At 37.9% G+C, this 27,103-nt stretch overlaps 1 protein-coding gene across 1 annotated transcript; it reads left to right on the top strand.

Moving 5' to 3' along the window:
* Positions 1–223: 223 nt before the first annotated feature.
* On the top strand, positions 224–27,103 carry LOC140927952 (deoxynucleoside triphosphate triphosphohydrolase SAMHD1-like). Its single transcript, XM_073377658.1, has 18 exons — positions 224–417; positions 5,493–5,524; positions 10,138–10,240; positions 11,204–11,261; positions 12,362–12,477; positions 12,855–12,925; positions 14,876–15,028; positions 15,401–15,448; positions 17,013–17,110; positions 17,550–17,708; positions 18,265–18,321; positions 18,469–18,577; positions 21,069–21,152; positions 21,235–21,318; positions 21,485–21,589; positions 22,664–22,755; positions 25,108–25,153; positions 25,379–27,103. Exons 1-18 carry the CDS (start codon positions 279–281, stop codon positions 25,469–25,471), a joined length of 1,647 nt encoding a protein of 548 aa, XP_073233759.1. The 5' UTR covers positions 224–278; the 3' UTR covers positions 25,472–27,103.

The following is a 27,103-nucleotide window of genomic DNA, read 5'->3' as shown; positions in this document are numbered from 1 at the left end:
AACAAAAAAATCAAATCCATGGAGCTTCAAATGATGTTGAGCAAAGATCTAACAGCTGCATTACGGTTTAAAAACGTTGCTTGCCAATGAGTCTCCGTCCCCCTACAAGACCCCTACATGGTTGTCGCGGTTGTCACGGTTGTCACATGTTTGTCACATGGGTGGTTCCAGTCAGCGGTTGGCTCCCCACACCTTATAACACTTTATATATTCCGTCTATTCCGTCATGTATGGTGAAACATAGAAATTAAGCCAATTCTTTCTTCTCCTCGGGTAAAATGCACAGGCAGGGACGCAAGAGAAAGGTTGGAACAGTTACACCACCAGATGGACTAATAGCTAGTGCTTGTAGAACCCCGAGTCCAAAGCGGCATAAAGATCATGGTATCACGAATGAAGATTTTCACGCGTACAACGGTGGGTATGATAAAGTCTTGTCGGCTCGGAGAACTAGCGCAAAACATGCACGTGCCCGAGCAACTGAGAATAACTTAATCAATTTCTTTGCCAGACATTCCTTGGTTTGTCCGTAGAGTCATTCCAAACTGAAAAAAATTGACTAGTTTACGCCCGGGCGTTCACATTTCTGGGTTATGTGGGCAATAATTTATGGCGGGAAATGCGAAGTTTGTGACGAAATTAAAGCTTAACCCATTTGATGAACTTTGCCGGCGTAATTTTGAGGTTTGTACAGAGCTACAAGTATTCTTTCTTTCTTGAACATACATATATCCGGCTTAGTCACTAGTTTGGTCGGCTAAAACAAACATGTTGTTGGTCAACGTCAGTCAAGGAAGCATTAGTATCCCGAAAGAAAGTGGGGCATTTGCACGATGACATCCCTGTACTACTACGAGCAGAATCCTACAAGGGTTTGCTTTCTTGTGCAAATTAGGGCTTTTGTTATGCATCAGTCAATTCCAGCTGCACCCAACCCCCCCTTGTCAGTCCCGGGGTGGGGGATTTGCAAATTTTGCACTGCCCGGGCATTTGCCAACCTCCGGGCCAAACCCAAGCTTTTGACACGCACGCAGTTTCCTATCACAATATAACTACACAGAGGATTTTACTGGGAAAACATGCAGATTGGCTCATCTGTCATGGATAGGAAAAAATTGAAGAGGTTTGTAAAGGCATGTTCTCAATGTTATGCATGCATTTCTTCATATGTAACAAAATCGGGAGCTATCGATGTGAATCAACGTTTTTTGGATTATTGAATCAAATTTCTGTGGATGTTATTTGTAGAACATCCTTTCATAATTAGAAAACTATTCATAACAGTTAACTTTACAGTGCACTATTGATTTTAATGTCAATAATTTTATAACAATACTAAAACCATAAACTGGTGTAGCCTCAGTGTGAAGTCTTAATTAGAATAGCACTATTGCAAAGGAAGACGTTAATTGAAACAAAAAAATCACGCATTAAAATGCTTAAAATGGCACTACTTGACTGTGCGATCAATGAAAAATGTTGCAGTGTTGACAGAGGATGGGGCATTTGCCCTCTTTTTTTGTCCCCTTCCCGGGGATGCATTATTTAAACCTGTTAGGATTACCAAAAAAGAAAAATGAATTGACCAACTACAGAAAATGCCATAACATACCATAATACTTGAATAAGCATAAGCATTGTTTTCAGTTTCTTTTGGAGCCATTTTAACTCCCAAGAGAAACTGAAGACAATGCTTATGCAAATTTTGGAGGGACCAACAAAGAGTATTATGGTATGTTATGGTATTTTCTGTAGTGGTCAATTGGATTTTGCCAGAAACCCATAAGGGGTTGAAACGTGTAACTCGCGTTCAATGCTTGTGAATATTCATTTTGACCATATTTGGAAATCTTAGTGACGGATATCCATTTTCAACAAAATGACTGCTGCGCGATCACCATGCAGATGTTTTAAGACAAGAGTTCTGCATTTCAAGGTTAAAAATACACCGTTAAAAGACAAAAAATGGAAAGAGAAAGTTCAAAAGAATGCTTAGCTTTCTTTTTGTGGAGAAAGGGAAGCTTTTCATCAAGAAATCGTCCTTCGAGGAATTCAACCTTGTTTTCTTCACGGCGGAGCCCATAGTCTGTTTTGAAATGCAACCAAGTCTGCGAAGTTTTTGCTGAATTTTCAGGTACATTTTGCACTCTATGGCCAAGACAATTACGTTTTTGAAAGGGAATTTATGTATTTTTAACTGTTTCATAGACGTTTTATAGATTTTTCTCTTCGGCGCTAAAGAAATATAACAAAATGTGCCCTGATTTGAGATGGATTTTGTGTTGAATTTTGCCATGTGCTTAGCTGATTTCACTTGCGTGAACGGATCCACGATCCAGATAGTGTTTTCCGAATTGCTTTAATGGATTAACTTTTTGGACTTTGAATAAAAATTTTCAAGAAACGGCTTCTCTGTCTATTGTTTTGAGTTTGTTTAGTCATAAAATTAGCTCAAAACACGATCGTGACTACAACATCCAAGTTTAATTTAAGCTTTTAAAATGCTTCTCACATTCATTACAAGAATCACTTTTTGCGAAGATGTCAGGTACAGGTTTTGGACACTTTTCGATACGCAGCTAATGAATTTTATTAGAAAATATTTTTCACTGTTTATTCTAGACTTTTAACATAAGAATTTTAAAAGCCTATTTGCAGTATAAGTTTACTGTGCAGAGGGTCAACGAGGCATTGTTTTTTGAAGTGACAACTTCAAGAAGTTGCGAGGCCGAAAATGGGTTTCATAATGTTACGTTTGGCCCAGGTGATAAGGCAATAATATCCTGCTCAGTGTTTCGGTAATATTCCTGGTTTCAACCTTTGAAAGCTTTCTCGGCTTTAGGGAGTTTTTCCCTCGTTTGTCGGCCATTTTTTTAAGCGGGTGCGGGAACCTGAAGGAAAATTACGTCACGTTGTTTACGAAGTTTGATTGGTCAGTTATCTCTTCTTCTCGTTCCAAATATGGTACTTTCGGAAATGAATGAGCATCACGAGCATCAGACAAAGCAAACATATGAGAGTTACACGTTTCAACCCCTTATGAGTTTCTGATTTTGCTCGTACATGTAATAGTAAAATGATGCTGTTATGCAGGGTTGTCACTTAAGGCAGGGGGCTGGGGATTTGCCCCGGCTACTCAGAGCATGGCCCCCGGCTACTTTCGTGTTAAATTAAATCAAAAGAGCACACCTTTGAAACACACAAAGACTATTCATCAAACTAAATGCGAGTTTCATCTGCAGCAGGTTTAAGTAATTTTGAAATACTCACGTACAAAAACTAAGAAATGTCGGAAAAAGACATCTGACTTAGATTTGGTACTAGTACACATGCGCGATGGTAACAAGAATGCAATAGGTTTATTGAGTAAAACAACTAGTTTGCACGTGCATCACGCTTTTTTGTACATTTCTTTGCCATTACTGCATGACTACGACGTGAAGATGCCTAGTTTCATGTTTTATGGAGGACATAAACAAGCGACGACCAACTTTTCTTTCTCTTTCTAAACCTGAGTGCGGTCCCAAAGACTCAACTCCTGGGAAATAGCCTACATAGCTATTTTCAGTGAATTGAAATAAACGCGACAAAGTTGGAGAAAACGCCAATTCATTTTAAAAGTGACGTTTTCGCTGCCGTCACCTTTGTTGATGCTAAAATTCCTTAGTTTCAACCGTTGTGTCGGCTTTGTGTTGAACATGTCGAAGAAGTGGCAAAGGAATCTGCACTCTTTGTTCACGATGAAAGACCTGAGCAGATCTCTGTTGACATCAGAGAAGAAGTTGAGGCTTCATCTGAGCATGTTGATGTTGATGATAATGAGGATTATGATGAAGGCTTTGAAGATGAAGACTATGACAACTGATTGCTATGTTTAATAAATTGACATTTAAGTGACCAGGCTTTAGATATCGAGTATATAAAATAACGCTAGGTCAACGGGCAATGTTCGATCATTGTCCGCAGGTCATGATCACATCCCCTCAGTTCTACTTCCAAGAATTTATATATAGAAGGGAAGTTAAGCATTAGCATTACTTTTGCATTCTTCTTCTTGAGTCTCATTTTGACATCTCAGCGTCGTTTATAAAGTATTAGCCCTGTCTTTTAAACGTTTTTCCGTAAGTCAGTTTCTTCGTATGTTAAGTGATGTGTCGTTCCTAAATTCGAGACCACTAATGTTACCAGTTGTGCAGTTTAGTTTTGCCATATTTTACCCCACGATTTTTCGTACGTTACGCTTGTTTTAGCCTTATCATACTTTTATTTTTCAACAAACCATAGTAACCTTATGTTTATGATGCTTTTCCGTACATTCATCGTTCGCTTGTCTTCTTTCCGCTTCTGCGTGGGTTAATTCATTTGTAATATTAGTTTTACTTTTGTTTTCCGTAAGTCGTTTCATTCTTACGTATAACTAAATGAGGATTTACAATTGATTTTACAACGCACGTTAATTCATTTGCACCATATAAGAATCGATTGTCCTTTCCACATTTTTAACATTTGTAAAGTATAGTTGTGATTTAACACTTCACTGGCCACCATGCGCCTTGTCTGCGTGAAGATAAGACTGCGCGGATAACGTGACCGGTGCCTACCTGTATTTTTTTCAGACCCGGTGCTTACATGTATATTCCCATTTGGCGGCCACTAAAAAAAAAATCCAACGAGCCTTTACTTAAAGTAAAAACTTATTATGTTAGTGCCTCAGCAGGGCTGTGCTCTAGCAGAGCCTGGTGGCCCCTGGTGCCTAACTTTTGCCCTCGGGCGACTAGAAAATCTCAAATTTTTCATGCCAATCATAAGCTGGGCACCCTAGATTCTACTGTTTCAGAGCACTGGGCTCCCTTCAATTTTCCTTAGAGCACAGTCTTGCTCAGAATGTTGTAGTTTTCTTTAATAAAGACGTGATCATCATGAAACTGCTAATGATAGCTGTACTCATGATGGAGATTGCTTTTTGGGGGGGTAATGCCTTTTGGAACAGGGTAGAAGTTGCACTTCAAAAACTTCTTTGGGGAGGGGGGGGGCGGCAACTTGAAATCTTAATGACAACCCTGCATTATGCAAATGATATATTTCACATGGTATGGTATTAATCATACAAATAGTTATAAATGTAGGTTATGAGCACTTCTACTCATAAAACAAAGTCAAAATATGTTTAGCTGGTAAAAATAGAAAGAACATCACAAGAATATTCCTTTTTCTATATTAGCACTTGTTCTATAATCTCTTGCACCAAAGTAACAATGCAGTTATACTTATACATAAAGTCTCCTTAATGAGATTCAAATTCACTAGTAAAAACTATTTTAAACATCATATCTTTTTCCCTATTTCATTTACTCTCAGATTATTTATTTCCAAAATCTGAATTTTGATAATTTTTTGCTGTTTGCAACGTTCAATGAAGATAAATATGTCATTGTGTCAAGTTCCATTCAATCTTCTATCATTAATTAACAGCGTGTTTTTTTGTTTTGAAGGTCAAGCAGTCTTGAGGGATAATTCTTACAAGGTACAAGTGAATTGTTGGCTTAATCACACTAGAGCTTTCAAGAATATTCTAAATGTTGTTGGAACCTACTTTGAGTGTTCTGGGTAAAACGTACCTACTTCAGCTTTACTTGGTGATTGTGGAAACATTTGTAGTTCAAAGGAGCCAAAGTTCACTGCCAAGTATGGTCTACACCATACTGGACACACTTGACCAATTGATAGGAAATGGAGGCCATATGTATAATGTCAAGGCTGTACTCTGATGGTGCCTGGTCACCCGAGGCAACTAACATTAGCTGCAGCCAGGTACTCTCGCTTCTAGTACAGAGTACAGTTAAGCAAGCAGAAAAATTTAACATACTGGTGTTGGCTTGTTGAGTCAGAGTTTACTAAACTTTACAGAAAATGTTTTTTGAACGAAACAAATGGGCGCTCGTGGATGTCCAAAGGTCGTTCTGCAACATATCGCATGTAACATATATGCTTTTGTACATTATGCTAGCATTTTTTCGAGCGTTTTAGTGAGGCAAAAGCATTGAGCATTATTCGAGCATTTTAGTGGCATTTTCCCCGGAAAATTAATTTTTTCCAAGAAAATAAAATAGAAATTTTAAACTTTTTCAGGAGCCCATGCCCCATGAGCTCCTTCTTTTTTAAAGAAAATGAAGACTAAAAGTCAAAATTCACAAAAAACCTAATACAGCTGTTTTTTTTGGCTGTATTTATGAACTTGTACACGTTGTCGTTGTTACTTGCAACACTTGCACGTTTTTGTAAGTGTAAACTTTGAAATTAATTTTAAAAAAACCGTTTGTATAATGAGCATTATCCGAGCATTTTAGTGACTTTTTTGGGGAGACAGAGCATTTTAGTGGGAAAAATGGAGCATTAAGGTGGAGCATTTTAGTGGGGAAGCAAAAGCATAATGTACAAAAGCCTGGTAACATAGTCCATCACTTTGAGTGTGACGAGCAGCACGGATTTAGATTTGTACTGCTTCTCAAAAAAGTTTTAAAATTTTTCCTTTCAGATAGAATGGTTTATTAGATACAGTTTTTAGGAGATACTGTTAATACTTAAATTTCTGACAGACGTAGAGCACGATTGGCTACGCGGGGTAATTTTTGTATAAGGGACCGATCGTTTATTACGTCCCAGCAGGGCGGGGGGCTTTGGAGGGGGGGGGGGTACAATTTTCCAAGAGGCTTGATTTTAGGGCGTCAATTTTGAAAATGCACAAATGCACAATGTTTTTGGGTTTAAAAGTGACACAGCAGTCTTGACTTTTACTTTTTGCTTTCTCTCCTCTCCTCTTTTTTCGCTTTTCTTACCTCATTTTTTTTTCTCTTGCTGGGCATTTAGTAGGCTTCATTTTGGTGGGAAGAGTTTTTAGGAAAGCTTTTAGGATCTTAGGATTAGGTGAAAGGAAAGGTAGGTGAGCAATGGAACAAGATTTTCGTGGAGATTTTCAGGTCAATGTCACATGGTTTTTTACTTCTTTCTCTGGTGTCCATAACTGAATTGTGCTCATTCTGGTATGGTTTGAAAGATCTCTTCACTCTGCACAAGTTAGCCAACAAAGTTGTCCTTGACTGTTAAAACCTGATGATGTCACAAAGGGTAAAAAGGACGTGGATCTGCACGGGGGGTTATAGGCGGTTCAGGGGCGAATGGGTTAAGACACAGGACTGGCCTTCTATGTAAAAGTCGTCAAACTGTATTATGATTGAAGAAAATCAAAAGAAGGCAAAAAAATTTGTGTTGGCAGGTCTTTGTCAGCAACAAAATGTTAACCGTGTAAAGCTTGGCCCAGGAACCTATTAGCTATTTCTACTACCAGGAATGTAGCATGCATGTCTGCACATACGTGTATGCCTATGAATACAGCTGAAATATGGAAAAAATATATAAATCTTTTTTAATTCCTGAAAGCATTTTTAGTCTCGCTTGGGTAAGCAGCAAGACTCATAATCTGCAACACGTTTTTGGTCGTATTTTGTACACACATAGGGGGTCATTCTGCCAGACATTCCTAGCGGAGACCGTGAAAACTGGGACTAAGAATCACAGGGTGATTGAAGCTACTCATGTTTATTAAAGATTAAATTTAGAGCTTTTCCAAAATGTGTTGCTCCACGAATTCTATCGCTTCAAAGTTTTGATTATTTTGGAACAAGTGAGCACTACTGAGTTGTTGAAAAAAAAAAAAAGAATCTTAATTAGCAAAACTGCCATGGTCGGGTGTTGTAAACTTTCATTGTATGCAAATGGATCTTGTGATGAGAATGCGGTTTATTTTTGGCGATGATTGAAATGACGTCCTATGGGAATCACTTTTTTGAACTCTGGCAATGATGTTTACTAATTTCTCTGCAATCGAGGCCCTTGAATTTTCGTGTATTTATACACTCGCATAGCCTTCAACAGCAGATGTATTTGTGGTCGTTGCTAACACAAGTACTAAATCAGTTCAGAAACAAGTTAAAGTATCCATGTCGATAAAGTAGGAAGTAAAAAACCTTTAGCAAGTAAATCCTGTTTCATGTAGAATTAATCGCCTTCTCATTTCTCGATCGAATCTCGAAGCAAGTGAGACTGAATGCCGCTGTAAGCGCATTATTGTTATCATTAAAACGGGATGAATATTTCGCATTTTATTGGTGTTTTCGTGTTAGGATTTCCAGCTTCAGACCTTGGTTGAGACTTTTGACTGAGCCAACCCCAATTCTATCCCAGAGTATATGTAGCTCTCCATGTAACTTTGTTGACTTACCGTGTGTCAACTTGCATGGCTGAGAATGCATAGCTTCAGCGGTATGAAGAGACTACAAACTTTCTTACGAAGGACCATGACAGACGAGAGATTGAGCTCTCTTGCAATTCTGCACATACATGTACACAAGCACAAGGATGTAATTGATAATGATGGAATTATAACAGAGTTTACCTGTCTGAAGGGTACACATCTCTCCCTTTGCTTGTTACCTCCTTGGTGGCGTCCCTGTTTTATGCTTTTTTGTCGTAAACACTGTACCTTAACCAATAACCCTAGAGATGGGGTAAAATAAACAACTAATCACTGCATTTTCCTTCGTCTGTATTTTCTGAAAATGTTCTGTAGAAAACGCAGGAGATGGCATTTGGAGACCCTAAATTTAAAAATTTTCTGGGGGAGCATGCCCCCAGACCCCCCCAGGTTTGACGTGACCTTCAAATTCTCCAGCTACACTGCTGACTACTGGTATCTTGTTTCTTAACAACTCAATGTCTAAGAATAGAAGATGAGATTTGGTCTAGAAGGGGTTGGAGGGGGTGGGGGGGGGGGTGCATTTTAAAAATAATTTGTTATTACCAAGGGGGTGCAAATTTCATATGTAATTATTTGGAAGCGGCTGGGAAGTTTTGATTCACCACACTTTCAGAAAAAGGGATGTAATAAACAATCGGTCCCTAAAACGGAAGTCGCTGTATCCCAGTATGCAAATTTAATATTTTTACAGTTTTTGGCTGTTGTGTCTGCTTGGCTAAAACATTACTTATGATTGTTTTATTCCCTGTCCATAAAATAATGAGATATATAATTATTATCGTTTTTATTGTTGTTTTAGAGACAAGGCAGTCCCACATTGTCTTGGCATTTTATGTATCGAAAACTAAATTTGCATGCATGCATAGGCTAAATTTAGCAGCAAAAAGAAAAACACGGAAAGAAGAGCTGGTTCACGCTTCAACCGAATCCACGAAAAGCTCAATTATCCTAAAAGATTCACTGATAATATAGAAAAGAAAATTAAAGATGACTTATTTTTAATTAAATTAATAGGTTTTAGGCTGCGGCAGTTTTACTGTTTCTCCGAAGTTTTCATGGAGCTTGAGTCCGATCTGCCGCGTGAACTCCGTCTCTGTCCCTGAAATTTCACTTAGAGCACGTGCAGCCTTGATAATGTGCCCATGCAGTGGTTCCAAGATTCTAATGAACAGACAGATAAACATCCATGTCTTAGTTAGATTTCAAGCTTAAGCCCTATGGTGATTCCTTTGCTGAAAAGCACATTTTCGAGCCATTCTATAGAAAATGAATTTAGAAGAAGACGTCGCTTTTCGTTTTTGTTTTTTTGGTGCCACTGCTAAGTTGTCATAAAAACAAAGTACAGAAGCATTTCTTTTAGGTTTAAAATGCTTTGAGTTAAAAGCAATGAAAAAATTCAATAAGAAACTACAAGAAAACTCTTCTCCAGCACAAAGACCTCAAGGTTTTACCTTTGTGGTGGGCAATCACGTCTATGATATACGCATAAAGATGTAATGCAAAAGATGATTGACAGCTTGCACTTCAAGTAATAATTTATACTTCGTCAACAGGTAAAGTGTGAAGCTGTTTTCTACAGAGCGACGTAACATTTTTAATTTCACTTGAATCAAGTGTTTACTTGAATCTTGCTTAGCTCCTAGTGTGAAGCCAACAAATGATGTCATTTTACTAACCTAAATAATAGGGATAACCATTGAGCTTAGTTAAATCCCAGTAAAAGGAAAAAACTGGATAAGGGGAATAAAAAAAGGGAAAAGAGAGAAGAGAAAACCGGAATAAGTCAAGTCTTCCATCTCTTTTAATGTCTCCTTATCCCACAGGTTTTTAATGACAGCATTCATGGGCACATAGAAGTCCACCCATTATGTGTTAAGATCATAGATACTCCACAGTTTCAGAGACTCAGGAATATCAAACAACTGGGTGAGCTTCAGCCACAACTAACTGTTATACATAGAATTAAAACAAACTTACTGTTCTTTTTAACACACTGTTTTGTGTAGCCTGCGAACGGCAGACGTTTCTTCTTGCTCATCACCGCTGAGGGACGTTTCGCGAGGAGGAACGTCTGCGACTCAGCAAACAGAAATTCCATACTGATGACGCAAAATCTGTCTGGAATTCGGTCAGAAGCGCTAATTGGTCGACAGAGTAGTTTCATTGTTTTAGCTATTGTTTACGAATAACAGACAAAAAACAAAAGGCCACAAAGGTCAAATATAAACTTGAATCTCTAACAAAACAGCCAATATTTGTGGAATATAGTCTTCTCTAGAAGAAGCATTTGAGTTTTGCTGGAGCTCATTCGCAGATGAACACAACACTTCACAAAATCTACCTGGAGAAACTGTAAAAATTGAACAAATTTCCATTTGAAACCCCATGACTACCGGATTTATTGTGTAAACATTGATTTACGTCATCAGTATGGAATTTCTGTCACTGAGTCGCAGATGTTCCTCCTCGCGAAACGTCCCTCAGCAGCGATGAGAGAGGAGAAACGTCTGCCATTCGCAGGTTATGTTTTGTGCGGCTAACATTTCGTTAACTTCATATGGTATCTACAGCTTTTGGGCACATCAATTACTATACATTAGAACATTTGAGCATTTACGCTTCTCTGTTCTAATAATTATTAATTGTAGTGGAACTCAAACATTCATCTACAGTTTGTTTTTTTGTACTAAAATAAATTCACCTTTGATGACTTTTTAAGTTTTCCAACTTTTTGCAGGAAAAGTCCCTTTTACCACTGTTTCCTTGGCTTGTGAATATTTTACATTGTAATTATTAAATAATCTTTTCATCTTTTAAAATCTGGTATACATCTTTAGTAAATGTGTCTGCAAATACAAAAAAAAAATTTTCTTTCATTTTATTACGAAGGTGCTTGTTACTATGTGTTTCCTGGAGCATCTCACAACAGATTTGAGCACTGCATTGGGTAAGATAATTTATGACTCTTGTGACAATCATGCTTTTTGCTATTTCTCTTTCAGTAGTTAAACAAAGTGGGAGGCACTGTTTTTAAAATAAATAAGAAAATGTCTTTATTTTGTCCCTTAAAATACATAACAAACATTACAGAGAGTGAAAAATATAAATCATAAAAATCGCACAGATTATAATACAATTATCACATAAAACCTGATAAAAACATTGGATTCTATATTGTTAAATTGCTAAGTTGTATTTAAACCTTATTCTATTAAAGTAACAACGTTCTGTATTAATCTGTGGTAATCTCGGATGTCTCTTTGACTTTCGGCAAAAGGGTGTATTATGGATGGTTTTTGTCATGGGCATCTTTTCATGATCTTTAATCCAAATAAATGCATTCAATATTCATTGCTATATAAATAATTTTACATTCAACAGCCATGTTCATATAACAAAAAGTTTCCAGACCTTTCAGTTCAACAGGAAAATTAATGGAACGTGACCTTTCAGTTTGTTTGCCTGAGGAAAAAATCTAAAAGAAATGATCGCCTGAAAATGTAGTCCTCAAGGTTACCAAAGTGACTTAATATAAGGCACATCAGGGATGTCACTAAAATTTTAAGTTGTCAGGTAAATACAACAAGAAGGTGGAGAATCAAACAGCAAGGGTGTTCTTTTGGTTTTATTTTTCTTTCTTTTTTCCCTGAATGGCTACTTCTTTCTTTTTTTTTTGTTCGAGTGTGAAACATGCAAGTTTTGTACAAAATCTTGTTAAATCGCTTTAGATTTTCAGGGTTTCTCAATGAAGAAAGTGAAATTTCAGTTCACAAAGTCTTTGATCACGTGCTAGCAATGTGTTCTTGGCAGATTTGTTAATTATCATTATTATTAGTGTAGCAGTTGTTGAACATGTACGAAGCAAACTTATTCATTATTGACAGCTGGGAAAAAACTAATATACCTGGATAAAGAAAACGTAGAAATTCAGGCTAAAGCTGTGATTTTATTTTGAACCCTGATGAAGGTTAACTCTCCTTTTCTAAATAATAAGTCATGTTTGCACTGTATAATATACATGTAGCTGCTTCTATTATGACATTTTAGAACTTGCCACTTGGCTGGAAAACTTGTTAGGAGTCTACAAAAGCGGCAGCCAGAACTGGGAATCACAGATGAAGATGTACTCTGCATCAAAATAGCTGGCCTATGCCATGATCTAGGTACAAGTAAAATACAAGGCAGATTAGTGACAAAAAAACAGCTTTTCATTCAAGTTGACAGTTATGCCTGGAGTGACATTAGCAAACTAGTTTTAAAAACAAATCTCATATTGGGATGTTGGAAAGTATGGGCATGGGTTGTATAAATGTGGTAAGGACATGAGTGGAGATACATGTAAAGAAACTGGAGATTGAAGATGTCATATTTTTTTTGCCTCAAAAAGAAAAAAAGGGGAGGAATTGATGTTGTTTAAAATGAACTGACCAATGTTGAAACAGATTGACCAGGTCTGGGTATGAATTGACTTTAGATTCAATCTGACCCTGAAGATTTACATCCTAGATTTTCTTTCCTTTTTCTTTTTTATTTGTTGTAGGGCATGGACCCTTTTCCCACATGTTTGATTCTTTATTCATACCATTTGCAAGGCCTGACACTGATTGGAAGGTAAACAGTCTACACTAAAAAGAAAGTTATATATTACAGAACTAGAAAATAATAATAATAATTATTATTATTTATTATTTTTATTATTATAACTTTTTATAAAATAACTGAGATAGTACGCGCGATCTGATTGGTCAAAAACCTATATGGTTTATTATACCGGTAAACCCATAGAAAAAGGCATCCGGAACATGAGCCACTATAACAAAACGGGCTATTTTGATCTGCAATCATTGATTTTAGAAAGAATAGAAAACAGAACAAGTTACTTACCCAGCCCCTCTTAATATTAAAAAGTGTTGGTTTCCACATTTTATTACAGAGCATCAGAATTTGCTACTGCCATAGCTTTAAAAGTTATAAAGTACAAAGCTGGAAAACAGTTTACATTTCAGGACGATGCCAAATCGCAGAGAAAGACAACAACTGTGTGAACTTCTGGTGTAGAAAGTCTCTAGGAAAACTTAACCATGTGCCAACCAGCAACAAAACGGATAGTTATAGCATTCTTGATTTATTTTATGTCAAAATTAAATTCCTGAGTGAAAGAAATTGTTCCGAAAAGAGATATCTGATCAAGTTATCATACAAAATTGGCCGCTGCCACTTGCACTGGTAAAGTCCAGAAAATCTTAAACGACTGCAGCTTGTAAAAAGTGAATGAAGTCCTCCATTACAACAGCTGCCAGTTTCGTCCGTAGGCACGAAATGTTTACGGATCGACTCAACAAAATACAGCTGCATACAGTTTGATGTTCAATTTTCTACTTCTGTAGTAAACAAACTTCATTGTACCTTCACATGAATATGTGTTGACTTTTCCTGAAAAACAGCTTTCATAAGTTTTCATGTAAAAAGTGCAAAAACTCGCGTTTTGAAGTGCTGCTGTTTGTTGTGTGACTGTACTGAGTTTTGAGACAGTTCGGCACTTTTAAATTGTGAGTCGTGATTGGCTTATGGTGACTTTAGAGAAAAGACATGGCTTGATCACGATACTAAAACCACATTTTTTAACTAAAAGGCCCCGTTCTACTAAAAGTTATTTTATAAAAGCAATAGACCCCACTTTCAATGGGTTTACCGGCGTGATAACCTACTTGGGATGTTGGGAGAACACTCGAAAAGCTTGTAAATCACTCGCCTTTGGCTCGTGATTTACAGGCTTTTCTTGCGTTCTCCCAACATCCCGCGTGGGTTATCACGCCGGTAAACCCATAGAAAGTGTGGTCTATTGCTTAAATAAACCTGTCTTTTGTTCTAGTTTACAAGAAACTAATTTGAGACACCTACCTAGAATAGTAAAAAATGCAAACTATTGTTGATATGACAGTCACTATCATACTCTACTAGAGTTTCTGTTCAGTATTAATAACTGAAAACCTTAAAATCACAAAGGTTGTAATAAATTCTAGAATTAATGAGAAAAAAATATTCACAAAATTTATCTAAAAAACTGTTAGTGTCCTGTCGATAGACTGTGCTTTCTTAGGCCAGCATGTGAGCTGAGGCTACAGTGTACATTTTTGTGGTGTGAACTAGCATGCGAAGGGAACATGCCAGTTCACCCCGCAAAAATGGAGCCTCTACTTGCAGGGTATTCTTAGGCAGGCTGGCTGTCATTAAGTACCCAGAAATCTTTTTTCCTTGCATAAATTGAGAGTTGTTTTGATGGTTTGACAGCTGACCTTTCCCTTGCGTGAAGCTTAGTTTTGGACAATCATAATACAATTGTCAAAGTGTAAGACTCAAGCCAGGAATGCTGGCCTAATGGGTATTAATTTTCATTGAAGAGTATTGGAAAAAATAGTTATTGTTAGTTGAAGAATAATAATATAAATTTACTTTTTTATTAATTCGTTTGTTTATTTGTTGATGAAGAGATAATTGAAATACCAAATCATTTTGGACAACTTTATGTTCAATACAATGTGGTTTTTGCTCTTCACACAGCATGAGGATGCCTCTGTCAACATGTTTGATCACATGATGAAAGTAAATAACTTGTTACCAAGTTTTAGAGAGTACAATCTGTCAGAAAAGGATCTCATATTTATAAAGGAGCTTATAGCTGGAACAGCCCTGGTGGACACAAGTAACTCCCAGGTATCTTAAAGTTTAAAGCCTTATATGATAAAAAAAACCTGCAAGTATCAAAATATGCATTTTGGTAAAAACTGCACAAGTTTTTATAGGACAAGAGGTTCACTCCTACATACAGTTTCATCACCTATGTAGTTGTAATGAACATTTACTGTTTGGTTGCCTCTAAATATGTTATAATCTGAAGTAAGGACTTCCTTATCACTCCATTTAATAAGATGAAATATAATATGATTATAACTTTTCAGCCAAATTTGCTGAATTTCCACATTGTCTTTTTTTTGCACTGTTTACACCTATCATTGTAAAAGCAAGAGAGGTTAGGCTGTATTATTATTTCCCATGTAAATAGTTGTATATTTTTTGTTTTTGTAGGAGTGGCCATTTAAAGGACGGGAGCCAGAGAAAAGATATTTGTATGAGGTGGGTTGAAAGGTGACTATGCAATATGTACATGTAAGGTTGGTAACAGCTCTTTTTGTTAAGCAGACTCCTTGCACCGGCGCCCACATTCAAACACTGCATTATTTGTTAACCTCCATTGGCCTCAGGAAGGCACTTCTGTTAAATGAACACCACTTACTGGTCCCAAGTTTGTTCACTTATGAGCAGTTTGGCTGTATATTTTGAAGTACAAATGTAATCATGATGAAAAATAAGGATGGAAAGACTGTTGTGAACTAGGCTTTCGGTGATGATAATATTACTCTTGACTCATTAATCCATTCATCCATGGATTTTTGCCAAAAAGGCCATTTAATGGAACGAAAACTTGGCACTACTGTTTTTCATAATCTGTTTGAAATAATTATGAATCGGAAGCCCATTCAACCGTTCATATCGACCCATTGCAAAATATTTGTAAGCCGACCATTCTCTGGTTTGTGTTAGCCATTCAGAATACTTAATAACCCATTCAGCCATTTTATGAACGCATTTGAATGGGTGAGTAAGACATTGACCCTTTCATCTGTTTGTGCATTTGATGGACCTGTGTGACTGATGGTAATGGAGCCTTTGTGAGAGTGGTTCTCTTTGTCTTTAAGAAAGCTTTCGACCTCATTGAACACGGGATATTGGTCAGGAAGCTAAGCACATATGACATCCATGACGCTGTAATCTCTTGGATCACCAACTTCCTCTCCTTGTGCAAACAGCGAGTTAAGCTTGGCCATGACTGCCTCTCAGAATGGGCTGGGGTCCCAGCAGGGGTTCCTCAAGACACAAAATTGGGGTAATGGCTGTTTATCGTTGTGATCGAAGAGCTCAATGTTCCTGCCACTGATCTCTGGAAATACATCAACGATACCACTATCTCAGAGACGCTAAGCAAGAACCAAGACAGTCAAATCCAAGCCGCTGTTGACACCCTGGTCAACCATGCTACTGCAGACAGGTTTCAACTGAAGGAGTCAAAGTGCAAGGAACTGTGCATAAACATTTGCACTAAGACAAATACCATGTCATTCGACTCCGTTGTGGTTAACAGCATGCCTATTGGTTACCAGTGGCAGTGCCTATTGGTTACCATTGCCAAAATACTAGGCCTCAATGTTTCAAGTAATCTGAAATGGAACTGTCACTCTGACTTCATTATCAAGAAAGCTATAAAGAAATACTTGTATAGTTTATCTCAGCTTAAATGCTCTTGCTTGGGTATGGCTGTACCCATAGGCTAGTTATGTGCAAAAAGAAGCAGCTTTAAAATTTTATCCTATTAGAAGGAAAATATGCCTCCAGTGCATGTAGCATGCTAATTGGCCAAACACTGGCCCAAAAGGAGAGTTTACATAAATGGTATATTTTTTAGTACTAGCTTCCAGTCACCAAAGATTTAATACAACCACCCCGTTAATATGACCAGATTTTGTTGGTCCAACTTTGGTCATACATGTATTCATCAGTTTCCAACTGTTATTGAATGAAGAGGTGCTAAACTTGAATGGTTAGATGGTTGTAGATGAAATTGGAATTTATTGCCTTTCAGATTGTGGCAAACAAAAGAACAGGAATTGATGTGGACAAATTTGATTATTTTTCCCGTGACTGCCATAACCTTGGCATTAGTAACAGCTTTGATCACAAGTAAGGAACATTGAATGTCTCTTTTGGCTAAACTAGATATCTTTGTCTTTTGCTGTTATTAGAATCTGATTTATTTAAAACTGATTAACTTCTTAGACATGCATGCTGTATTGATGTCAGTTCCTCATAGTACTGTCAAAGCTTTTTGAATCTGTTGATTGGATTGTGCACACATACACACATATAAAAACCTGATATAAGTAATTATTTAAAATTGCCACAGAAACTTAACTTTTTTGAAAATTTGGAAAAAAAAAGTAGGGGTTACTTTTTGGTGTTTTTTTCCAGTTGCTATACCGGAACAATGTTTCTCAAACAATTAATTTTTTTACTGGACTATTTTTGGGTCTACTTAACTGAAGTTTACCAATAAATGACAATGAAACACATTTTGATGTTAACAGAGACTTAAACATTTGATACCCTTTTAAATCTGTAGACGCTATCTCAAATTTGCTAGAATCATTGATGTCAAAGGCAATTTGCAAATTTGTGTCCGTGACAAAGAAGCTGGCAATATTTATGACATGTTTCACACAAGGAACAGTTTGTTTAGACGGGCCTATCAACACAAAACTTCAAATATCATTGAAAGAATGTAAGTGAGAGTGATTTGATTGATTTTAAATAATAATTATTATAATAATTAATAAACAGTAATTATTAATCATAATTATAAGATTGAACATGTTCAATAGAAATGTTCAGGCAGTATATGAAGAAAGTTTCTATTCTGAATTTGAACAAACATATCGAGAAAAAAACACTCTTCCTCGTGTTTGTACAGTCTCCTGCAGTCAGTCTTAATAACGTTTGCAAAAATGCAAAAGTTGCCAAAGTTGTTTACTTGTGATGGCAGAAGGTACTTTTTTATAGATTACTGAATAGTAAACTGCGAGCAGTCTCTTATTTTTCTTTGCAAAGTTACTGCAAGAGAAACCCAAGCACGCAAGCCGCCATAAACGAGGGCGTAAGCCCGAGAAGAAAAAATAAAAAATCGTTTTTTCTCGTCTGGTCCTAATCCCTTATTGTAACATAACGTCGTGGTTTGCAATCGCGCTAGCTTTGAACTAGATGGATTTCAAGAGAAAAGGCGGACTGCAAGCAGTCTATGAAGAGAAACTCGATAAGAGCATTGTCCTTTCTGGTTGTAGGATCACTGAAGCTCTGCTGAAGGCTGATAAGAAAATCCGCTTTAAAGGATCAAATGGGTGAGTATTTAAGGAGTACTTCGTATAACCAAGATTAAAGTTGAATGAATTGTCAGTCAATCATAATTGTTTGTTAAAGCCGATTGATCGCCTTGCATGTAGCTATAAAATTAGCGTTGCTTTATCCTGTGTTATGCGTTTCGACAGGAAAATGCTTTCAATCTCTGAATCAATTGATGACATGGAAGCATACACAATGCTGACAGATCAAGTATATTATCAAATACTCTGTTCTAGTGACCCTGAACTGCAAGAGGTAAGTCAACATATATGCGGCTTGTAGCACTCACTGGTATAACTGCTGTAACGTATAGTTCTCTCCGGTCTTGTGTTTTTTTTAACTTCGAAGCACTTGATTTTGTGTGCTTGCTTCAATGAAAAAAGTAAGTTGGCCTGGAAATTCTTTGTCAGGTGCCTATTTCCATACATTGTATAATAATAAACATCTTCAAAAAAGCTCCCTTCTCTCCCCGCATTTTATATAACGGATTTTTTTTTTTTCCCGCATTTTGTCCTTGGTGGTTTTAGTGACCATACTTTGAGAGTAGAACTGGGACTTCCATAGTCTTGGTTTGAGTTTCTCTTTAACAACATTGTTTCGCCATCGAAATGTATGCAGTTGAACCTCTCTACAACGGCCACCTTGGGGACGAAAGAAAACTTTTCCACAACTTTTCTTCTCGACAATTTGGACAGCCTTGCGAGTAATAACAGCTACCAGAGCCTAGAATTTAACAACTCTACAACGGGATCAGCGCCGGACCAAAGTTTCTCCTCTGCCATGGGACCACCGCTGCACAGCTCCAGCCCGATTGCTCGTTCTCCCAAACAGAAGAGGAGGAAGCTGAAGGTCATTTCACTGAATTGTAATAGCCTGCGAGCAAGCTCTCCTATTTGGGCAAGCGAAGCGAGCCTCGCGAGAACGCGCGAGCGTGGGGCTGACCTCGCGGCTTCGCCGCTCGCTCGCGCGTTCTCGCAAGACTCGTTTCACTAGCCCAAATAGGAGAGCTTGCTCGCAGGCTAGAATTGTAATGGCATAAAGAGCCCAACTAAAAAAGCTGAATTCCAGGCACTCATCGATTTGCACAAGCCTGACATCGTCCTGGGGTGCGAATCTAAACTGGATTCCACAATACCCACTTACTCGGTATTTCCAAGTACGTACGATATATTTAGGAAGGACAGAACCTTGCACGGCGGTGGAGTTTTTATTGGCGTTCGCAATGACATCATCGCTACCGAACAAGTCCGCCTCGATGTGCACAGTTGTGAAATCATAACTGTCTCTATAAAATTCGCAAAATCCTAGACTCTTCTCCTCTCCAGTTATTATCGCCCACCAGCTTTTGATACTAACGCGTTGGATTTATTGGACGATGTCTTGAGCAGGACTTATAGCCCTAACCCCCCCTTGGTCATCTTTACTGGTGACTTCAACTGTGGGGGCAAAGATTGGTCAACTCGAAACCTTACGCCTCATATTGCTCAAGCCTGCGACCAAGCTCTCTTAGATCTTTCAGACAAATACGGTTTAACAAAGCATGTGTCTTCGCCGACGCGCCCCGCTTCCGGCCGTACATAAGACCCTTCTTTTCCTCCAATCCTGGTATCAGTCACTTGCAGCATCTCTGATCATGACGCCACACTATACCAGATTGATATTTCCCCGAAGTTCACGCTGAAACCGCCCCCGGAAAATCTATCAGTTTCACAAGGGCGACTTTGTCGGTTTAAAGGCAAGCTTAACTACTCTTTCTTCCGATTATCTATCTACCCACCCAGAGTGTAACACTGTGGACGAAAACTGGTCCTACGTTCCTTAAAAGATCTTAGAAGCCACCGACAACCTCGTACCACATAAAATGTCTAAGGGAAAGCGTCACCTCCCCTGGGTCAGTTCCTCTGTGAAACGTCTAATGAACAAACGTAAACGAGCGTACAAGAAGGCTTGTCGTAGCGACAAAGCCGTTCACCTTACCAAATACAAGCGACTTCGCAATATCACAACCATGCCTGCGTATGGCCGTACAAGGGCGAGTCACTAAGATCAGGTTACCATCCTCTTCTGTCGACGCTTACAAACACTCTTTCTATGTGGGATCAATCCCTGCGTGGAACGCGTTATCAGGTGATGTTGTTAGCTCGGCACCTTACCCAGATTTTATCCAAAGAGTGTCCACTACTTTAATCACATCGTTTATTTTCATACCATGTAATTCAATACCATGTAAATGTTTCATTGTAATTTCATACCATGTATTTGAGCGACCGCTGGCTGCTCCATTGCCGGATTAGCATAAACACTATTGGCAATTACTTTGATTAAAGTCCATTGTAGAGAGGTTACCGTTGTGGAGAAATGGCCGTTTGTGGAGGTTCGACTGTAAATGGGTACGAGCGGCTAAACTGTTAAAAGTTTTTTTTCTGAGGAGAATTGCGTACATTTAATACACGACCCCACAAGCTCATGCTTTGAATTGCTATCGTGTTAAATTATAGGATTTGATGATAACAAAAAGAAAAGGTCTAAAAAAAAACAACGATTCAGCTCAGAGAACAGCAGCAGAAGTGTTTATTTGCTAGTGAATCCTGCATGTTGCTTTGTGCTGTTTTTGCACTCGTTACGTCCTTTTAGGCAGCTACTTTCCAATTATACACCAAGATGAACGAACAGACGTTTTCTTTAGTCATCATGCCAACGTCTGCACTAACGGTCATACTAACCTTTTTACAAATATATTTTGAAGGCTCGGTCCATTTTGGTGCGAATTCAGAGACGGGACTTGTACAAATGTATTGGTCAAGCCATTCTCAAAAAGCGACGTGAAAAGGTATTGTAAGACCAAACCGACTCCAAGCTGGTCCTTGATAGACATCAATAAATGCAATAATGCATGTAATTGATTTTTGTAGGAGGAGATTCCTGATATAAAACAAGACATGGCTGAATGTATCGATGGTGGACCCCATATTGAGCCAGATGATTTCATTATTGAAGTAAGAAAAATAATATAAAACATTGCTTGAGTTCTATAGATACTATGGTTTTTCTAAATCCCCTTGTTAGTATTATTATGGAGGAGACAAAAATTTGAGTTTCAAAATTACTTTGTGTAATAATTCAGCAAGGAAAATGTGTTTACTCTTTTATTATTTTCGTTAGCTTGTCACTTTTGATTATGGAATGCGGGATAGAAATCCGATTGATGAAGTACGGTTTTACGGAAAGAACAATCCAGACAAACCTATGATTGTGCGGAAGGAGGAGGTAATTACTTTAAAGTTCATGATTGAATTTTCATCGAACAGCTTTGAAAACGCGCATTCAGCAGTTAAACGGTTGACCGGTAGTTGTTAATTGACAGACCTCAATTGAGCCTGGCTGCAACGTTTATTTTGGGTCGTCACCATTTGCACGTCTGCCATAGGACAACTTGTTGTGTATTGTGGGAAGCGTGCAAGTGGTGAATTTTCGGAATTTAACGGTGTCAAAAGGTGCTCAGGTAAATGATTTAAAATAGGGAAAAACCAGAAACATGGAAATTTGGCTATTATACTATTATTTTGAAATACGTACAAAGTCTTACTTTCTTGAGGGAAGCTTTGTAAAGAGAGGCGGCCAACTTTCTTTCAAATCTTCTGCAAGCTCACTCCATAGACGTGCAGGTAAAATAGCACATTCTGTGCACTGAGTCGGTATCTAACAAGTATAGCATCATCTTTGTCTGCTACGTTACCTTAGTCACTTTACATTTGTTCTTTAGAACAGACTTAGGCTACGTCTACATTATACTGAATACCTTTTCGTGACGACATCAAAAGCTATCCTTAGCGGAATATGAACGGTAACGGCCCCACAAAACTGGAACAAGTCGTTTACACACATTCGAACATATCGAACCGGAGCAGTTTGCCGAGAAGGTTTAGCACCTTAAATCCCAATCCTCACATAGAAATATTTACTTCCGTCTCAATGTACATCTGCTGCGCTCCGAATACCTGTTCACACTGTGATGAAGAATAGGAGTAAGCTATCCAATGTGAGACGATCCACTTTCAAGATCGGCGTGCTGGAGCTTTGCTGTGTTACAGAATCACGCCAAAGTAACCGTTCTTATGTGCGTACAGAAGACCTGTCATCCAGTTTGGTTTTCGTGTCGGCGCAAGAACTATCCGTTGTAGCGTGAACATAGCTTTAAGATATACATACTTGCCTTTTTATTAAGGGGTTTAAAGGTTTTTAAACCTTTAAAAACTCCAATTTTAAAAGATTTCCCCGTGGAAGTGAATTTTTTAGGTTGTTTTTATCAATTGAGTAAATATTATCTTTGTATCTTGTCAGGTAAGCAACATGTTGCCGGAGATGTTCGCCGAGCAACACATTCGCGTTTACTTCCGCAAAAATGAACCGCAATGCTTAGAGAAATCTAAAAGGTGAATGGAGTGATATGTAATGATGTATGCATGGACATTGTTCAGACTTGTTCAAGATCGTTCCGGGCTTTTCACTCAATCTTTACCAATTTTTTTACTAAATCTTTCAACTATTTTTCAACTATGACCCGGACCGGAACTGAGAAACTAAGGAAAGAAAACCAAGCGTTTAATTCTTTCTTCTTTATCGTGTTATCCAATCCTCATCCATATGACGATTTTGTTTGTAAACTGTAAATTTTTCTTAGTTAGCCTTAAGGTGACTCGACCCATTTTTTAGGGGGGGGGGGGGACCATCCTACGTTGAAGCTCTCTGGTATCCCCATCTTTACTTTTATCGTAAGTCTAAGAAATGAATGGATAACATATAGATCAATCTACAATATAACATAAAATTTTTGGCGATCGGAGTAAATGTCACGTGGTTATAATGCCACGCCCCTTTGAGGTCTGAGGCGAAAATCTGCTGTTGCCGGCATTTTTTCGTGAAAATCTCTCGTCTACACAAAGTGCGCATTAGTGCCTTGAGCTGAACAGAGTTTCACCAAAATCGCAAAGACCCAATTCGAGAAATTCAGCGGTTTCCAAATTTAGCTCATAATTTATGCGAAAATGATAAGCAAACTTTACACGGATTATATCTAATAAACTATGAGATTCATCCCTTTATTTTGGGCATCGTTATAACAGATGGGTCCTTGCAAGTCAGCAAAACGCTTTAGGGCCTTGTAAATACGCGCGATTTCGAGCAAAGCAAACATATAGAAATTATAGTTTTCGCTATTTGTTGACGTTTGTCAGCGTTTAAGAGTCCTTCTCACGAAAAAAGCATTTTCTTAAAAATTCGTAGTTTTTTTTCCTTCAAATTTTTTCAGGGCCACAATTGATTAACTAATTACCCGGACTCTGAATTTCATGGTCATTGAAAAACTGTGACATTATCTTCTATAAGCCCAAACTTGAGTAAACATTGAAGATTTTTAGCGTTTTGGCTGCGTTTGTGCATTGGGAGTTGTCTATTGTTTCTGGTCTGTCATGATACAGCATTCTTGTTCAGCACGCGTGCAATGACCACGCTTGGCTGAATTCCGAATGCTCACCGAGATATGATAATTTAATATGAGAAAATAGAAGGGATTCCCGTCACGAGTTGGTTTAATTATTGGCTTGCATTAAACCTATGAAAAAATGATATTTTTTTAATAGTAAGTAGATTTAGTGTGAAGCACTTCTTGATTTTTTTGCAAAGGCACAAAAAGCACGAGAATTGATTAAAAATTGTGAGTTAAACCTCTATGTATCACGCGATGGCCTTTCTCACTGTACCAAAATTATCATATCTCGATGAGCATTCGGCAGTCAGCCAAGCGCGGTCATTGCACGCGTGCTGAACGAGAATGCTGTATCATGACAGGTTAGAAACAATAGACAACTCCCAAAGCACAAACGCAGCCAAAACGCTAAAAATCTTCAATGTTTACTCAAGTTTGGGCTTATAGAAGATAATGTCACAGTTTTTCAATGACCACGAAATTCAGAGTCCGGGTAGTTAGTTAATCAATTGTGGCCCTGAAAAATTTTGAAGGAAAAAAAACTACGAATTTTTAAGAAAATGCTTTTTTCGTGAGAAGGGCTCTTAAACGCTGACATACGCCAACAAATAGCGAAAACTATAATTTCTATATGTTTGCTTTGCTCGAAATCGCGCGTATTTACAAGGCCCTAAAGCGTTTTGCTGACTTGCAAGGACCCATCTGTTATAACGATGCCCAAAATAAAGGGATGAATCTCATAGTTTATTAGATATAATCCGTGTAAAGTTTGCTTATCATTTTCGCATAAATTATGAGCTAAATTTGGAAACCGCTGAATTTCTCGAATTGGGTCTTTGCGATTTTGGTGAAACTCTGTTCAGCTCAAGGCACTAATGCGCACTATGTGTAGCCGAGAGATTTTCACGAAAAAATGCCGGCAACAGCAGATTTTCGACTCAGACCTCAAAGGGGCGTGGCATTATAACCACGTGACATTTACTCCGATCGCCAAAAATTTTATGTTATATTGTAGATTGATCTATATGTTATCCATTCTATGTGTTAGACTTACGATAAAAGTAAAGATGGGGATACCAGAGAGCTTCAAAGTAGGATGGTACCCCCTAAAAAAACTGGGTCGAGTCACCTTAATCTTAATTTCATTTTGCACGCACTGTCTCGCCTCGTCGAACAGCTGCCTTCTTCTTCTTCTTCTTCTTCTTCTTCTTCTTCTTACTTTGACAAGTGGCTAGTATTGATAATTTTTATTCTTTCTTCGCTTTTGCTGACTGAGTTTTGACCTTGATAACTCTTTCAGGTGTTTTATACGATGGTGTCAGGGACAGCAATGTACAACGCCAAAGGTAACAGATATAACTGACTTACTCAGACGTTGCATGCTAGTATTTTCACGACTGAGTGTAATTCTGGACCTATAAATCCTTGTGTACATTCTTCTCTCGCTTTTAAAGTCAGCGTGATGAAATTTTTTTGTTGTAGAAAACAAAATATCCCGGTTTTCGTACCCTCCATTTTTTTGGATTTTTCTTAACACGGTACTGAGCTACTGCTAACATTGTTTATTGCAGACTGGAGATGATCTGGCTGAATTGACGCCCATGAAGTCATCACAAGAGACTGGCCATGGAAATATGGAGCGGCGTCTAAGCTTTCAAGAATGAACTCGGCCAGGAATTAAGAATTTTTTTTTTATCAATTTTGCAGTAGCGCAGCTATTTTAATGCCATTTTGTTTTCTTATCCAGCACTGTTTTAACTCTCTTAAACATTTCAACATTCCTGTCTTGAAATGCTGCCGTCCCGGCCATTGTTTTGACTGATTGCGTTTCGTGAAAAGTCACGGTTAATAGACTCGATTTAAAAATTCTTTAGTTAAGACGAAAAGTATTGTCACCTGCAATAGAGAGATCTTATAAGTTGAGAAGCGAGGGAAGGGAGAATAGCAAGCGAAATATTTTTGTATTAAGGATCGTTAACTTTCTTTTTATCAGAAGGCCCTTTCCTTGACATTTAAATTTTCCACGACAATGGCGTCAAATAAATACGCCTTATTTATTTTATCTTTACGAACAAAAGATCATTTGCTTCCAGTAATTTTCAGTTTCATTAGGAATGAGAACGTCCACGAAGACAACCGGTATTAAGCAGAATGAACTCTAAGGATCGGCTATTTAAGTGGGATTTGGTCAGTGATAAACCAGACGGCCTTCTCAGCCGTTTATAAATTTGTCAACCCTAATATTAAGATATCATATTATAAACAATATTCAGTAGGCACACACTGTTGGCTGCAATAGACCTTTCCCGCATTCCACTGTTGTGAGCAAACAACATAAAGAAGTGAGGTCGAGGCTCGGGTGGACAATTTCATACGAATCACTGTATTTTGTTAACCCAAGCCTCGAGTTGGCGCCTTTGTTTACAGGATTGCGGGAAATATCTATACGATTTGTCCACATGCAATAATCCATTTGTAAACACATCACGATGTGCAGTGCTAGAGCAATTAAGACTTCATTGAAAGAGCCGCACCTGCTATTGTTTCACTTCCTTGTTTATCTACGCGTTAGCTGCCAAATGCGATGACTTTTGTCATTACAGACTTTTAAGACGACGACAACGAGGACGAGATTTTTCCAATTCTAAATAGTCCGCGCGAGGGAACCAGCGTCATTTTGGCGGGAAAACGTGATAGCGGTAGTCATTCTACCACGAGTTTTAGCGAGAATGTCGAAGCGGCAGCGATAAGAAGTTTTATCATTTTGCGATCGGCAGAAGGCTTAACCTCTTTCATTAAAAATAAGTGCGCCAACTTTGCTGGTGAAACAAAGAACAATGAAGATTTCCTTGGGTGCATAGTTTTGGAGAATACGCGATAAAACTTTCGTCCTCGAATCTAAGGGTCTCTAGTATCGTTATTTTTTTGTACAAAATTATATTTTTAGGGCCTTTATAATTGGCGTCAGCTATATCAGAACAGGTGACATTTCAAGGACCTTACAGAATTTCGGCAGACTTCTTAAAGCCCAAACAGTTATGTAAGCGATTCGGTGCAAATTAAGCCTTTTTTAATATTGCCACTGCATAACTTGTAATTCAGGTATGACGCCGGTTTTCTTTAGTTTTACTTCTTATTTGTGACCAGGGATTTTTTTATCGAGTAAGGAAGTAAATCATTGCGATTTATAATATATAATTTACTGACTGATGGGTTTGATAATTCTCTGATTGTAAAATTTATTGTCCCTGTATGTCCCTGAGTCAATAATTTTGTAATAAAACGCTAGATATAGA

The sequence above is a fragment of the Porites lutea genome, chromosome 2, assembly GCF_958299795.1.
Source record: "Porites lutea chromosome 2, jaPorLute2.1, whole genome shotgun sequence".
Classification (NCBI taxonomy): domain Eukaryota; kingdom Metazoa; phylum Cnidaria; class Anthozoa; order Scleractinia; family Poritidae; genus Porites; species Porites lutea.
The sequence above is the reverse complement of the archived record's forward strand: the minus strand, read 5'-3'. Positions and strand labels throughout refer to the sequence as shown.

Excerpts from the sequence above, each read along its gene's own strand:
- LOC140927952 (XM_073377658.1), top strand. The coding sequence starts at position 279 with ATGCACAGGCAGGGACGCAAGAGAAAGGTTGGAACAGTTACACCACCA. Across the intron at positions 12,478-12,854 it reads TGGCCTATGCCATGATCTAG|GGCATGGACCCTTTTCCCAC; the intron begins GTACAAGTAAAA and ends TATTTGTTGTAG. Across the intron at positions 25,154-25,378 it reads AGCAATGTACAACGCCAAAG|ACTGGAGATGATCTGGCTGA; the intron begins GTAACAGATATA and ends TGTTTATTGCAG.